The 17,017-nt window shown below is 43.7% G+C and overlaps 1 protein-coding gene across 4 annotated transcripts in view; it reads left to right on the forward strand.

Moving 5' to 3' along the window:
* Positions 1-17,017, forward strand: part of bcl2l1 (BCL2 like 1) — a 33,808-nt gene that overhangs the window by 4,901 nt on the left and 11,890 nt on the right. For 2 of the 4 annotated variants that reach the window (XM_044037581.1, XM_044037582.1), the window contains exon 2: positions 2,811-5,446. In XM_044037581.1, the coding sequence (XP_043893516.1) occupies positions 3,029-3,781 (753 nt within the window). In that variant the 5' untranslated portion in view covers positions 2,811-3,028 and the 3' untranslated portion in view covers positions 3,782-5,446. Of the gene's footprint in view, positions 1-2,810; positions 5,447-8,621; positions 8,939-17,017 lie in introns of those variants that run through there. The other 2 variants (XM_044037584.1, XM_044037583.1) reach the window with 2 other exon arrangements.

The following is a 17,017-nucleotide window of genomic DNA, read 5'->3' on the forward strand; positions in this document are numbered from 1 at the left end:
AAACGCAACATCTTTTGAGTTTTTTTAAAGGCTGCAGGGGTTCCCAATGGGGATATTGAGCCGCAACATGTTATTTCACCTATAATGTAACACACTCGACCCTTTAAGTACCGTGCTGCGGTGCAGCAAAGTCAAATGAGACAAAATAGTCTGGAAAAATAGTCATATTTTACAAACTGCTCCAGCAATCAGGCTTGTTATTGCTCGATGGCATCAGTCGAAAACGTTGAATATCGGCCGATACCGATGTAGAGCTGATACGTCTTAACAGGATTATAACGCCGGCAGCATCGTTTGCATGGAGCTCCCCTCAACCTGCACCGCTTACTGATTATTTGGTCAAAGCAGTTTTCAGTTTAAATGTCAGTATTGTTGCAGGAAACGTCAGTTTCCCTCGTGATAAGCATCAGGTTGTTGGGGATCATGGACGGGTCACTGTCCTCCAACACTCTTCTCTCTGTGTGTGTGTGTGTGTGTGTGTGTGTCGTTCACAGGTTCAGTGGATGATGGTGTGTGTGTGTATGTGCGTCGTACACAGGTTCAGTTTGTGTGTGTGTGAGGCAGCAGAGGGCGAGGGAGACGTCTCCTCAGACTCCCGCTGTCCTTTTGTTTCAGGGCTGTGCGCCCACTCAGAGTCAGATTTACTGCTGCAGGATGATGAGCAGATAAATGTTTGATGAGGTGAAGTTTAACTATAAATCTTAAGTAATTGTGGGAGTGGAGAGAGTGTGCCAGAGTGCGTTTCTGCTGCAAAGAAGTAGTTGTTTTTTTTGTAACTTACGATTATGATCTCAGGCTTTATCTCGGGAACATTATTCAACTAATGGATTCATCACTGTGAAACCACAGTGATGTCATCTTACTGTATGTGCTGTTCTTTAACCATAAGAACATATCATCACATGCAGTCAGCAAATGTAATGTTTACTTCAGAGGTTTGGTGTCACCAGAGACATTAGCGGAATTCATTAATATCCCTGTTGTTTTCCAACACAAGACACTATAATTGCACAGCAATAATGTCGCAGTTATTATGTATCTATTATTAGTGCTGTCACTGTCTTACATCATTGCGAAACGTGTCAGAAACACTTGGGCTCATAGTCTCAGATTTTGAGTGTCATCACTCTATTTTGTACACACATAAAGTTAAAGGGGTAGTATAGGGTTTGCATGCTGATTTTAGCCTCTAACCTAATAAGTCTACACTAACCTAAGGGTGTTTATCTTGCTGTTCGACGGCCTTTTGTAAACTGGGCACACTCCCGCACAAAAGTCCATTAAGAAAAAAACAGATTTTACATCATACAGCGTTTTATTAGGCTGACCCTTTTAGTTCAGCGATTAAAAATCAGTTTTTCTCGTGTGTCTGCTGACAACCATGTCTTGAGTGAGAGCGTCTGCTTCCTGACCTGGTTCCCAGTCACTGGTTGCGTGCACAGCCCGGACTATATATGAGTAAAAACAAAAGCCTGACCTTTCCTTTGAAACTACATTTTCAGTTAAGTAGCTTAACTTAATTGGATTTCAGTATTTGGTTCTTGCTGTCAGATAAATGGTAACAAAGCATTTATAGTTGAAAGGCAGCATTACAGTTTGATGTAATCCTATAATAAAAACCCTATAATCATGTGTTGCAGAGTCCTGTGTTTACATGCTCATTCTGTTTCGTTGTCGTAGACAAAGTATTGAATACAGAATGAAGGCAGCCATGATGTCAGCCTATAAGCATGAAGTCTATGTATGTAACCTCCGGATACCAGATCATAGTCCTTTTTATTTGACAACGAGTTCAGGGTGTGTGCGGTGAATGTTGCGCCTTTATTGTTCTTTTTTAACACCTTGGCGGTGGAGTTTGTCACAGTACTGGACTGACATCTGTCTTAAAGGGAACCGCGCATGTAAACAAAGAAACCTCTATGTAACATTTATTGCAGTAAAATGTCAAAAATTGATGAGATGTTCACCCATTAAAGCCACAGAAATCTGTATTTTTGTTCCAAGTAAGTCAGCTGTTAATGGCATTATCCTCTCTACCATCTCCACTCTAACTTCTGGGACGAACCCTTATTGCAGTGGTTCCCAGAGACTGGGTCGGGAGCCACAGATGGGTCACGGGAGATTTCTCTCGACCATTTATTCAATCCGACCTTATTTGTAAAGTGTTTGTGTACAAAAGAATAAATGAAAGATAAAACAGATTCAACTTTGTGCAAATGACAGCAAAACCAAACAAAACAACAATTCCCATGATTCCACGCTGCTCCCCTGCATCGTCAGACAAGGTCTTTTGTTATTGTTTTGACTGTGTTTTATCCCTCGGGGGCAGAAACTACATACTGTGCATTTAAATTGTAACAGTATGCAGATGAGTGTGTGTGTGTGTGTGTGTGTGTGTGTGAGACAGTTATAACAGGCTGAAGCTGAGATAAACAAGGTGACTAAAAGCTCGCACTGGAGGAGGTCAGAGGTCAGAGGTCACTTTCTGCAGGAACCCTCAAAACCAGTCACTGTGATCAGTCTTCATCTGAACCACACTTTCCTTTGTCTCTCCTCTGACGTCTCACTTCCTATCTCACACACACACACACACATATATATATATTCTCTCCTCTATTGTCTCATTAATATCTTTGCCATCTGCTCCATGTAACAGCCCAATTAGAGAGAAGCACTTTGACCCTACCTGTCCAGATTTAATGTGAAAGTCTACAGCCATCTTTGCAATCTCTGTATTACACACACACACACACACACACACACGTATAGACTGTCCAGACTTTGACCTTTTATTGTTGTCTCTTTTCCAGGGACTGAGCTGATTTGTCAGCTTTGTGTAGGTTTGGCTTTTCACCCCCTCCAAGTGTCCTCTGGACATCAGCTGACCATGGTTGTGTGAACAGGGGACGCACAGGAAGACAGCCTGGCAGAGACGGTGGTGTGTGTTCACTCAAACGCAGCAAGGCTCCACCGAGAGAGGAGCGGAGACGCGCCGGAGCGAAGACAAACCGCTAATTTAAACACAAAAATGTCTCAAAACAGAGAACTGGTGGTTTACTACATACAGTATAAACTGTCTCAGAGAAACTATCCACTGCACCACCTGGGACTCAGTGAGCCTCCAAACAGGACTGATGGGGGGGAGGCGGTGTCGGGCGAGGAGCAGCGGATAGCCACGCATGCCAATGGGACTTTAAACGGCACGAGTCCCAGCACCCCACCAGCGTCCCCGCAGCGGCAGCAGCAAAGGTTGCCGTCGCCGACGAGCATGGATGCGATAAAGGAGGCTCTGCGGGACTCGGCCAACGAGTTTGAGCTGCGGTACGCCCGCGCCTTCAGCGACCTGCACAACCAGCTGCACATCACGCCGGCCACCGCCTACCAGAGCTTCGAGAACGTGATGGACGAGGTGTTCCGAGACGGCGTCAACTGGGGCCGCATCATAGGGCTTTTTGCGTTTGGCGGCGCGCTGAGCGTCGAGTGCGTGGAGAAGGAGATGAGTCCGCTGGTGGGCAGGATCGCCGAGTGGATGACGGTCTACCTGGACAACAACATCCAGCCCTGGATCGAGAGTCAAGGAGGATGGGTGAGTCTCTCACACACGCATAAAATGATGTTCTCAAATGTCAGTTTGAATGATTTCTGTGTTATGCTGGGCAGAGTTTCGAACAAACTAGGAAATATTCACATTTACAAAGCTGAAAAGTCAGAGCACTCGTTATTTAAAAAAAAAAAACTATTCAAACCAATCAAAATATTTGGCAATTTGTTTTGTAAGTGATTATTCAATCAATTGTTGCAGCCCTCTGACGGAATAATGTAATCAGCTGATCTCTGTACATAGAAGCAAATCCATAAAAAAAAAAAACATTTGACTTATAGCTTCAACTAATGACTAAGTTAATCACCAACTCTTGTGATAATCAACTAATTGGGTTTGGGTGAATTTTTAATTAAAAATGTTGTGACTGGTTTCCTTGATCCTCAGTCACTGGAAAGTGGGTGTATTTGGTTTGGGGACAAAACCAGTCGTCCTTTGACACAATCACCCATTTTCTCTGTATTCAAGTCTTTTATGGACCAAACAACCAAGCAATTCAGTTAAGAGAACGGTCAAAAATATGAATCTATAACTCAGCTCTAGTCGATGTCTGTTTTGTGAGGAAAATAGGACGGGGCATTAATTCAATAACACTCATTGTGTTTGTGAATATGACAACATTTCAATGTGTATCCACGCAGTGTTCGTTCATATTTTGCTAACGGTCAGAAATAGTTAAATATTGGGGAAAAACCAACAAACTAAATGAACCATCCGCCATTTTCATAATCAGAGTGTTTTTGAAGATGATATTGAGTTCAGCCTCGTAAATGTGTACGTAGTCTGGTTCCTTTAATCCTCCGTGTTAGTGAATATCTCTGAGTATCTTTGGTTTATATACGTGTGTGTGTGTGTGTGTGTGTGTATACAAATATATATGTGTGTATATATAAATATATGGATCCATCATGGTCCTGCTGGTCAGCCGTGTGATCTCGTCCAGCGACGCTGCATCGCTGTGTGTGACATCCACCTCACAGGAGAGAGAAAGTCCAGTGACATGCTGTGACGAGGCTGCGTTGCCCACATTTGAACTCTTTCATCAGCCTTAAATTTCTGTGAAACAGCAAAAAAACTAAACTAACAAGAGAACCTTGAGATGATGGATCTAATAAAGCAGTGAAAAAGGCAAGAGTTTGTCGCATCGAGGAACCGTCTGTGGTTAAAAAGAGGTTAAAAAAGAAGAAAAAAGCTGAGCAGCTGCTTCTGCTCTTCTCTAATTGATCATGAGCGCAGAGCTCAATGAGCCGGATCGAAGCGGGAGCTTAACTGACTGCATCAGGGCTTTGTAGCTGCGTCCGTGCTTTGCCTGGGGATCGAAGTTCTCTCATCACAGGGTGGGATGAAGTCCAGGGATTTTTACAGATAGCCCCCTTTGTTTTACCCCAGAGGGTTGATTGGCTCTGTGCGTTGCTATCTTTCCATTCTCCCCCTCCTCTGTCCCCAAACAGCTGCATATATGAAAGCTTGATTTAAAAACTCTGGGGTCAGCTTTAAAGTGGGCCGTCCTGGTACCTGGCAGTCCTATTGTGTTCTTGTACGTGTGTGTTTGTGAACCCTTCCAGGACAGTTAAGGTCAGCTCTTTTCCTTTGTGCTGACCGTTTGATGGCGCGGAGGAGAGCGTGGTGAGAGCGTGAGGGGAGGGGCTGTTTACAGTCGCTGCAGTGTCGTATAATGCCAGGTCGAAGGTCGATCCTATGGAAACGGACCACCATTGGCTGAACCGCATGGCAAGAAGAAAAAAAACAGAAAACAATAATTGAACACACCATAGCTGTTGTTTGTACTGCGGATTTCAAATATATTTATTTAATTCAGCGTTGCACTGAAACCCGGAGATAACGCAGGGCAGGGCGGGGGGGAGGAGGTGGAGGAGGTGGAGGAGGAGGAGGGCAGGGGGACGGGATGTTTGGCAGAATGACGTGATGGAAGCAGGTGACAGGATAACATACGGATGTTGCTCGCTCCTTTGTTGAAATGATGTTGTGGCATCTTCTCTCTTAACGGCGCCATCAGGTCTGGTCTCATGAATACACGGTGCTGCTGACTGAGGTTTGTAGCCATGCTCACAGCAGGACTCCAGGGACGGCTGATGTTGAGCCGTCCACCATTTTGGTCCACACTTAAAATCCTCAGCGACTGCGGCAAGTGGGTGGAGTGGCTCAGTGGTTAAGACCGGTACCCTGTGTGCGAAAGACATCATAGTCGCAATGGTCGCAAGTTCGATTCCACCCCTGGCTGATTGTACTCAATTCAATTGTAAGTCGCTTTGGATAAAAGCGTCTGCTAAATGACATGTAATGTAATGTAAAGTGACGATACAGTCACCCAAACCCAAATGAATCTCAAATGAGACTGAGTAAATATGGATGTTTTAATCAACAAATGAAGGCGTCCCTGTTAGTTTCACTCGCCGGGTGCCACTACTACACATCTCCTCACGGTGGCGCTGCTCAAACGAATGAGGGGAAACTTTGAGTGGAAGTGATCTGGCTGAAGAAGAAGAAGAGGAGTTTACAGTGGGATAGTGGTGGAGAAAGCTGCATCCATGTTCAACACGTAGACTTTATGACCTTTGTTCTCTGTGGTGTGAATAAATAGAGAAATCCTGCGCGTTTCTCATGATTTATCGCTTTATGATTGTCTTGCAATATATTAGTTATCACGGAATCGTTGTATCTGGACATCAGAATCAGAATACTTTATTAATCCCTGGGGGAAATTGTTTTTATCATTGGTATTGTATGATAAAATAACATTTCAATGCAATTTCAATGACTTTGAGACAATTCTCAAAGATTCTGCATCATATCCACTCTTACTAAGTGTTTTGAGAGTCCTGAAACTCTATTTTTGGAAACCAGGTCCCAGAGTGAAGACATTTCAAAACACCACCCTTGCTTCTCCATGTAAACAACCAATACCCAACTTTGGGAATGTCATAACCCCACCTCTCTCTCTCTCTCTTGGTCATCTTGTGTTTGTACAGCGTTATAGCGCCACATACAGGCCTGGCATATTGTTCTGTGGGGTTCATCTGTCTGAAAACTTTTCTTGGAGCAAAAAAGACTGTATTGGCAAAGTTCTTTCTTTGTGTATTAGGCCACAGTTGGTAGGTTTGCACACAGTGCTGCAGTAACAACAACAACAACAACAACAACAACAACAACATGGTGAAGTTAGCTTCTTGTTGGTTGGTGGCTTGCATGTCAGCGTAACCTGGACTTGAAGAAGTGAATGACTGAATCAGGAATGTTTGAATGGATCAGCATGTTACCAGTATCCGCTGGTTTGCTTTCACTTCTCCCTCCAGTAAACCACATTTTCTTGAGCACATGACACCGCTCACTTCCTTCTCCACAAAACTTCACTTTGATTTATTCTCTTGTTGTTGATCCAGTGAAAGCACATGTCCTGTGTTTGTTAGTGACGTTGTTCAGAAGTGTCCACAGAGGCATCAGGGTCAGTCACACCGAGCTGCTGTGTTTGTCTCAGCGTTGTATAATGGAATCACCCTTTTTAAAGATGACAAAACATGCTGATTTAATTCACAATGTAAATCATGAAGAGAGCAAATTACCAGTCTTACTGCTGCGGCGGCCGTAGGCCTGCAACTATTCATCAATGAATCAATTTCTAAGTAAATTGTCAAATATTTTGACGATGACGTTCGGGCTCTTTTGTTTTGAGAATTAGATTTTCGTCATACTTTAAATGAAAATATCCTTTAAAAAGTAGACGTTTGTGTTTTTGCAAAACTGGTCATTGAAGTATTGTTTGTTATCATTAAATAGTTATACTTCATCAAATATATGGGCCAAAAAAATAGCACAAGTTATCAGCCATCAGCTGGCCTGATTTCTAAAAATAGACATGTCTGTTAACGTCTATTAAAAAGCCCAACAATTACAATATATCAGTATGATTTATTTTATTTACATCATACAGTTTTATTGTGAACGTGATATCAAAACAAACACTTTGATTTGCTCATTATTGTACAATGTCATGATGGAATATTGTGATCATAATGTCAAGATGGTGTCGTCCAACCGGAACTGTTTTCACTTAATTGTATAAATGTCTAGAATTAAAGTTCCACCCATCCTCACAGCTGACACACGGGGCGAGAGGCGGGGTCACACCCAGTCTCGGGGAATGACTGCTGTAGAATCCGTGGTTTCAGTAGGTGGTTTTTACTGTCATTCCCCCCCCGGCCAGCCCCTCCTTTGTCACGATATTATCACTTTGTCTTTTTTGTTGTGGTTGCTCTGCTGTTCAAAGTCGACCTAGACTTTCCCTGAAACGCACCGCCGTCTCTCGGTAAAACCACCAGAGACTTTGTTGTTTTTCTTTCTTTCTCTCCTTTATTTCCCCCTCTCTTTCTTCCTTCCTTCACTCCCCTGATGCCTCCTCCTCCTCCTCACAGGGATGAAGCACAGAGCCGTTGGCAGATGTTGAAACCTGAGTGCAGCTCTGAGGCAGGTGTGCCCTCAGCGTCAGCTGACGAAATCCTCGTCTGCTCTTAGCGGCGGCGGCGGCAAGGTCACTCTCAGTCACAAAAAAAAGTTTTTTGGAATAGATGAAGGGGAAAAGACAGATTGTTCTATTTGAATATGATGTAAATAGGTGACACATACCAGTGTTTTGAAGCTCATCCTGTGGTTTGAACAAAAAAACAAAAAGAAAGAACTTATATATCTGCATACTTAGCTGAGCTAAAGGTGTTCTTTGTTGTTGTTTTTGGGTGCAGTGGAACAAATGTTCGTTTTAAAGCACTGATAAATCCTCACGCAGCCTGTAAACCATCCTGCTGCAGCTTCATTTTAAGCCTCCACTGTCCAGACGGCTGAGATACAGTATTTGATAGCAGCTCTGGATGTGAGGTAAAGAAGCGCAGACAGATTCTCTCTCCCCTCTGCTGCATGTGTTTCCTTTTTTAAGAAGCTGTGCGGGAGTGAAGTCGTATATTGCGGGATAATAAACCTCTCTCTCTCTCTCTCTCTCTCTCTCTGGCAGACGGCAGTGGAACAGACAGTGCCATCGACCTAATAATGCTGTTTCCAGCAGAGCAGGCGATGGTAGTGATTGCTCACTGGAGATTGAGCCGCCTCGGGGTGAGGGTACGGGGTTATTACCAATTATAGATGAATAATATCTCCACCTGCTACTGGGGGAAACAATGTTTTCCCCCCTGACAGTCTAATAAAGGCTTAACTCGTTTAGAAGGAGCCACGCTGCCATGTGGCTGGAGCAGGGATGTGCAGAGAGTAAAAGAGGAGACCATTAGCCGAGTTTGCTTTTGCATCGCGACGTCGACACTCTCGCTAAGGTCACAGAAAAGTTAACTACAAGAAAAACAATATCTGCGAGCGGTGAAAGTGTCGTCCGTTTTGCTTTGGTTCATCACCTGCTGCTTATGGCTGTGTGCGGCTTTAATGATGTGATTCTATAGAAAAGCTCTTCCTCCTCTTAATGAGAACCGTGACATGTTCCTTCGTTATCATGAGCTCTCGTTTCCGCTTTTAGCCGAGAACCACAGACTGTGTGAGGTCTCCAATGATGGTTCTCATGTTTAAAAATATAATCTATTTATATGTAAGTGTGGTTATAAATACATTCAATGGATGCACATGACTGACTCACATTACAAACACCTTTATAGGCAAGTCTGTATCACCTCAACTTAAACTTCATTTTCTCAAATGACTTTTTATAATTCGTCTAAAGCCATGGTTCTCAAACTGTGATACACTGTGAGCTTCCACTTGGGGGAGGAATAAATAATAATACTGTTCTACTATGTATATAGAAAATGAAACAAATCCTTATCTCGGGCTTCATCTTAATCCAATTTCAGTAAGTATATGTGAGGAAGAGGAGGATAATGAGAGAGCAAATAATCTTACTGTGAGTAAATCTGCCTCCTGTCTGTCTGTCTGTCTGAACGATTTTGAATAAATATCTAATTGCGGTTATTTTGACAGAAATGAGATCATGACAGGAAAACAGAGGGAATGGTCATTTTAGAATAAGATGTGTAATAATAATTCATCTAAAACGATCTTTTGCGTATCCTGCTGTATTGCGATGAATTGTTCAGCCGTAGCGAGTCGTTTACACACTTGAGATGAAGTGCCGTGAACATATTGTGATGACATCACAGACTTAACAAGGTGTAGATTTGAGTACACCAGTGTTTTGTTAGGTGGCAAATATGTGGCTGCTTTAAACCAAACCTTTAAGACCTTTAGAGGGAACCAGGGAAACACCTGAGCTTCCTTTGTGCCATTTTTCTCCACAGACTTATTTACTTTCTCTCTCTCTCTCTCAGTGTCTCTCCCTCTCTCCCTCCCTCCCTCTGTCTCTCTGTAATTAACATGCACGTAGGATAGGCGGTTAGATCTCTCAGTTAGATCCACAGAGTCATCTGTCGAAGAAAAGCAGGAAATCTCACCCCTGGGACCGATACCGCCCACCCTCCTCACAACCCCCCCTTCATCATCTATACATCACTACATCATACCTCCATCTCGTCTCCCTGCATGCCTCCCCCCCTCCTGCCACCAGTCGATTTCTGTCCCTCTTTTTTTCTGTCTGCTCCTCCCTTCTTCCTGCCACCCCCTGCTCTATTTATCATGTTTTGGGGCTGCTTTATTTCCCACCTTGCCTGCCCTTCCTTCCTTCCTTCCTTCCTCCGCCCTCATGTCCTCATGTCCTCCTTTGCCTCCTTTACTAACATACAGATAATATCTGCGTCACTTTCACGTTCCCCGTGTTCTTTTCTCCTCTCCATGCTCGGGTTGTTTATCAGGAGGGAGGACGTGTGCGCACATGTCGGCCGTAATGCAGTCATCAGCTTTTATTGATTCCCTCCGACTTGATCCCCGCTCACCCGCCCGTGCAGCTGCCACCATCCCTTCATCTTAACCTTCATCCCCTCTTTTACCGTCCTCTCATCCCTCACCATCCTCCCTTCATCACTAATGGCTCACGTGTGACTAATTAGGAGAGATGTTGTTGATTTTGTCAGCGTCTGCTCAGTTAAAGACACCGTTGTTGTTGTTGTTGTTGTTTGTTTGTTAGTTTGTGATCACGCTGTGTGGCGTTGTCTCACACAATTGGGCGTTTTTATTGTATGGTGGTGGCGGCGTTACAGAGGGGAGGGGATGGCGGCGGCAAGTCAGACTGGTCATGTGACCACCACAGACAAAGGAATCGTGCCTATACACACACACACACACACACACGGTGGAATTTGCTGTGGTGGCTGTTCACTCGCGCCCACAGGTGTGTGTGTGTGTGTGTGTGTGTGTGTGTGTGATCTAAGAGTGACTTTGTCACTGACATTGTACTTTAACTTGTGTGAAACACACACACACACACACAATTCTCCTGTTTTCCATTGGAGTGCTGTCAGTAAACGTTTCTATGCAGCTTGATCTCTGAATGCTCTTTTGTTTTCTTTGAATGTGTATGTTAAAGCTCTTGTGTCACTTTTTCAAGCTCTGTGACACCAGGCGTGTCCGTGCGTGCGTGCGTGCGTGCGTGAGTGTGTGTGTGTGTGTGTGTGCTCGATGGTGTGTGTCAGAGAAACAGCTTGAAAATGGCAGCTAACAGATTGTATGATGGAGTCGCCTCCAGCTCCGTGACGAGAACATCAGCCATGTTGTTGTGTTTACTAACAATGACTGTAATCTGGGGGGGGGTTTGTTTTTTTTTAAAGAAAAGGACTCAAGTAATTGTTGTTTGTGTACATGTGTACTTTTTTTTTTATTTTAACCCATGAATGAAACCACCAAATGTGACAAATCATTTCATCGCTCTGAGACGACAGTGTGTCAGTGCTATAAAAGTCATAGCTGGAGGTGTCGCACATATGCACACACACACACACACACACACACACCCGTGAGTCTCTCTATAGTTGTGAGGACACTGGAGACATGATACATTCCCCAGCCATTTACCCTGCCTGTTAACCTTTTATAATAAATAATTACCCCCAAATGAAACCTTACTACCACCCTAAGCCAGGTGTTTCTCTGCTGTGCCTCCCTTGAGAAAATAAAAATGAAAGATTAAACAAAGCTGTATCCCTCATAGGCAGAGGGATTTTTGATGGGATTGTTTGTTGAATAGTGGACAATTCACATTAAATGATCAACGTTTTTAACTTTACCCAGAACCAGTTCCTCAGAAATGAAGTTCTGCCGGATTAGGACCAGGTTTTGCTCTCTGTAAGGACTACTGGTCCTGACAAGGTCAGAAAGCTTCCATCCATTTGTAACCACTTATCTGAGATCAGGACTCAGCTTGTTTTTGCCAGAAACGAGGTCCAAAAGAGGCAACAAATACAAGAACACACACACACACAAAACACTTTCCGAGACAAGTGCAGTGTGGACAGACGGTTGTCCTGACAACCACATGCTTCATTTTTCAAAAGAAAAAGAGAAGCAAGACTGATTTCAGATGCAACATCTAAATAAATGATGTATGAGAGACCGAAGTGTGTTGTTTTAGCCACTTTTGTCGTTGTTTTTGTTGAGTTGTTATTTGGGTGAATTCTTGATGAGGTAGAAGTCTTTCACAGACATGTCCATGCTTCTGCAGCATGTGTTTGCATCATTGTTTGTTATCATTGTCCTCACTGACTGTCCTCCAACTGTGACTAACTTAGGGGTGAAATTCAATGCTATTAAGATCACGCAGGTGAGTTGTAGGGATTGGAGAATTTTTTTTTTTTTTTTTAAAAAGCCACAGTCAGCATTTAGGGGTGATGATGATGATGATGATGAGGAGGAGCTGGTGTATGATCATTCAAGTGAATAAAAAAGAAAAGAAGATGAGAGCGTTGTTGGGTCAGATACTGTGACTTTGTCCAAATGTGTTCATACAGATTGTTTGTTTAGATCAATTCTAATGACGAGTCTCTTTCATGGTGTTTTCTTTCTCTCGTTCACTAACACACAGCAGAGACGTCTGTATGTTCCACACCCCGATGCTGTTTATGTATCCAGCTGTGTAATAGTATGTATTCAACACTGTGTGTGTGTGTGTGTGTGTGTGTGTGTGTGTGTGTCTTTGCCAGACTGGTACATCAGGCGAGGCTAGAGAGGCAGAGACGGAGCAGGACCCAGACATGAGGTTACACTGTGTGCAGTGTGTATAGGGGTGGGTAGAGAGATCTGGTTTTACTTTGGTAGCAATAAGCATCTTTTATTCAACTCTGCTGTACAACTGTAGTTAATCTGAATAGTAGATTTATTTATCTGTCGGACATTCATTCATTCATTCACTGTCCACCGCTCCATCGTCTACTTGAGGGCCATGAGCCGGGGAACCCCTGTCTTTTTGCTGCAAGGTAACAGTAGTAGCCGCTACGCCACCATGTGTATAAATCACCCAACTATAAAATAATCCTTATGTTGCTAAATCATATCCATGAATAATCTGTGTTCAGTTACGACTTAGTGAATTTAAGCTTTTTTGCGGAGAGAGAGAGAGGAAAAAAAAAGAAAATTGGCTAAATACAATAAAACACCATCAATCGTTATGGTTATACCATCAAGTGGTATCCATGTGACACCCATGCATCCTCACAGCTGTGTGTTTGTAGAGTCAACACATTACATTTGGTTGCTGCTCCACTTCTCTTGGTTTTGAAATCAGGTCACGCGCCTGTCTTCCCCCTCCTTCCTTCCTTACAACCTTCCTTACTTCCTTCTCCCCGGTCATTCACTCGTCTCCCCGCTTGTCTACTTGCCCCCTCATTTTTGGTTTTAACCTCCATCCCACAAACCTCTGCCTCTTTCTATTCTTTCCCTCCCTGTCTTCACTTCTCGTCTCCTGTTCTGTTTCCCTCTCTATGCTCATATCTGTGATCAGATTATGAGGCATATCATGGGATTAGTGCGTCTCATGGCACGTATTAAAGTGGGAGAGCTGAGGGAGGGACGAGAGACGCTTGATGAGGGTTTCATGGTAATGCGGCGCCCCAATCTCATATAGCACAAGGGGCTAAATGATGATAAAGAGCATCAAGGCCGTCGTCGTCACATTCATATGGGCTTCACTGAATGGCCATGGGGGTGTCTAAGTAATAAAGACAGCGCTGCAATAAAAGAGAGCTGATAATAGAACAAGAGGAGACTGGTGCACACAGCCTGAAGTTATGCATCTGCTCTCTTTCATGTCGTCAAACCTAGTGTGAAAATGTACAGTGAGCAGCAGGAAGTTCAAGTTTCAGTCTGTCTGCGAGTTTCCACATACACATTCTCTCCTCATGGGGTCAGTTTTTTGGGGTTTGTTTGTTTTTGCCCTTGTTCTTTTGTTCTAGTTCTGCTCTCATTTATCTGTCCTCCTCTTGTCCAACTGCTCCCCGCACGTCGTTTGTGTCTCTGATTCTCTCCCAGCTCTGTGCATTTGTCCCTGTCCTGCAGACAGATGGCAGGTCTCGGGGTCATGGCGCGGTGTCTGGGTGGGGTGGTGGCATACTGCCCAAGACATCCAGTCCCCCCGTGCAGCGTCTTCGCTCTAATCTTCTTCTCCCGTCCTCACACTTTCCCGAACATGTGCTCCCTCTGTCGGACGCGCACACAGTCGTGCGTCGTCCGTCGGTCCGTCCTGCTGCGTCTCAGTGGCGTCCACAAAAGTCTCTGTCTGTGTGTCTGTTCACTGGCAGAATGGGGTTTTGTGGAGTGGAATTGCCCCCAGAGTGGGGCAGGGAACAGATTGGAGTCTGAGCCTCCGTGTCCTGACTCATTAATCTCGTCTTTAATTCATGGCCCCCACCACGAGCGCAACACGTGTGCGCACACACACACACACACACACACACACACGGAGCTTCAAGGTCCAAAAAAAGAGTCGCTGGCACAAACATCGTCAAGCGTCACCGCTGACGGGACAGTTAATGATTCAGGTTCCTGCTTGGAGATGATCCATCGCACGGCAAACAACGTCTGTGTTGACCATTAATGGGTGACGGGCGATGGCCTGTCATGCAGGTTAACGTTGTTGTGAGGCTGCTTTTGCAACATCTGTTTGTTGGACAGTTTTTCTTCACCCTTGTTGAGGGTTAAGGACATAGTAATAGTAATACGGTTGTACGAGGTCCTGGCACATGTGGACACATGGACTCCATTTGATCAATTCTGTGGTATCTGAAGATGTGACTAGAAACTTAATATACACAAAATAACACATTTGAGCTTAGAAATGGAGGCACCAGAGGACCCACACCTCGTGCTGTGCCTTAATGTAAAATCACAGATTTATAGATACGGACGTCTGCATCAGGGTTTACATAGCAACACAGTCAAATGGCTCATCACAAAAAAAAATCCTATAATTTCAAGCCCTGTGAGACAAATTGTGATTTGTGATTATGGGCTATTCAAATAAAATGTTATTGTTTTCATGATTAACACATTTTTTATCACCACGTTCTCTCAATCTCCTTCCACTTGTCCTTCAACTTGTCATTTAATATGCGAGCTGTGCATCGTCAACATGAGTAGAGAGACACTGCTTTTATCTAGAGACATTGAGCAACCAGCTGTATGAAAATACAGCACATATTAAGCACTGTGATTTTAAAATAGATGCTTTCCTCTTCAGGGAGCAGCATCTAGTTCCCTCTCACGGTGTGTGACTGTAGGCTCGAGTGGTCCATCTCTTCTGAATCGGGGCCCGTTTCCCATTTTACATGCGTTTCCTCTGGAATTCACCCTTATTATTTTTTACTCAGCAACTGCCCTTGTCACAATCTGTGACTCCCCCCGCTGCTCAAAGGGCATGGATGTGACTGTGTCGTCGGTCGTTTTGGTGCCTGTGACGTCCTCGCTTCTAAAAAATACCTTCCTTGACACGTGTGATAAGCATGAAAAAGAAGCCAAAGGCCTTGAGGAGGAACAGGAAGAGATGGTACTTTTGGAGATAATGAGGACACTGATGAGGAAGCAGAAACAGCCACTCTCATTGTTTGGTTGGTTTTGCTGAAAGGATAGAAATGGACAGTTTCCGACCTGTAAAGCACTAGAGGAACAAAACCACTCCTCTTCATAATAAATAGTGTTTTTTTTTATTGGAATGACAGGATTGATAAGAATGTGAATTTATGAGGTTATTGTTCTTTTCATCTCTGATGAAGATTGCCGTCTTCATGCCTCTGAACGGTTGATGTCGTGAGGCGTTTGAGGACATTCGGGGACTTATCCTCACATCAGTGCAGCATTGGCTCTAGCTATTATTATTCTTATTATTATTCTAATAACGGAAGTCATTGTTTGGAGAGGAGGAAACAAGAAACAGAACACGGTTAACACATTCTTTGGCGCTTTACCATGCTGCTGTTGAGCCGTTTTCTTGGCTTTAAAACCTTTTGTTTTTGTCAGAAATATTATGTGACGTTAATCGGGGCGCAGTGATTGATCAACGGCTGATTTTACAGCTTCTTACATGTGAATATTTTCTGGTTTCTTTGCTCCACATAACAGAGAAATCATGAAAACTGAATCATGTTTGTTTTCGCGGACAAAGCAAAACATTAGGCTTGGGAAACACCGATCGTCATTTTTCAACATTTTCTGACATTTGATGGACCAAACAACTCATAGAAAAGTCATTTTTAGACATTATCCGTAGTATAAACTCAGTCCTTCCATCTCATTGGACACAGATTAGGTGACGCCTAAAGACATGAGATTGCATGAGACTTTGTGCACTCCAGAGTTGTACTTGGTTTGCTTTAGTTATTGCTGAGGGAATTTGGTACAAGACATTAATTATCGGTCTCATCAGAGTGGAGAATGTTTGTTGCCGTGACCTGGGAGTCGTTAAAATGTCGTTTTCCTTTCACTCATTAGGAGCTTGTGCCACAAAGGCCTGACAGAGTGTTTTTTTTTAAAACCATCGGTAAGATAACATGACGTGATTATAATTTGCAGTCTTTTTTCGGGGGTACTTATTCTGATGAGTGCTGTGTATTGTGGGAACCTGAAGACACGGGTGTGTGTGTTTTTTCTGAATCGTGTCCAGTTGACGGGGCTTTTGCCACAGATGGTCTCCCATCAGGTACCAAAATAACCCTGGATTAATCGAAGCAAACAGGAAGCAACAGAGCTCAGTGTGAGTAATACTGTTTGTAAAGAAGACGCTGGCTACATTGCAATTAGGGGTCAACACATATATAGTGAATATAGATACTGATGATTACTAGGTAATGAGGCCGGTAACTGATGAGCAAATTGAAATTCTCATGGCAAATGAAGTGCTGTGGAGCCACAGTAGCGAGCTCTGCAATGACTTAATAATATCAGTGACTATAATAAGAATCAGCTTATGATTCACCGTGATGTGTGTCGAGTCACCGCCTGTGATCTTATGATCTGAGGCAGAGGTCACAGCGC

This window comes from Solea senegalensis, linkage group LG11 (genome assembly GCF_019176455.1).
Source record: "Solea senegalensis isolate Sse05_10M linkage group LG11, IFAPA_SoseM_1, whole genome shotgun sequence".
In the NCBI taxonomy this organism is placed as follows: Eukaryota; Metazoa; Chordata; class Actinopteri; order Pleuronectiformes; family Soleidae; genus Solea; species Solea senegalensis.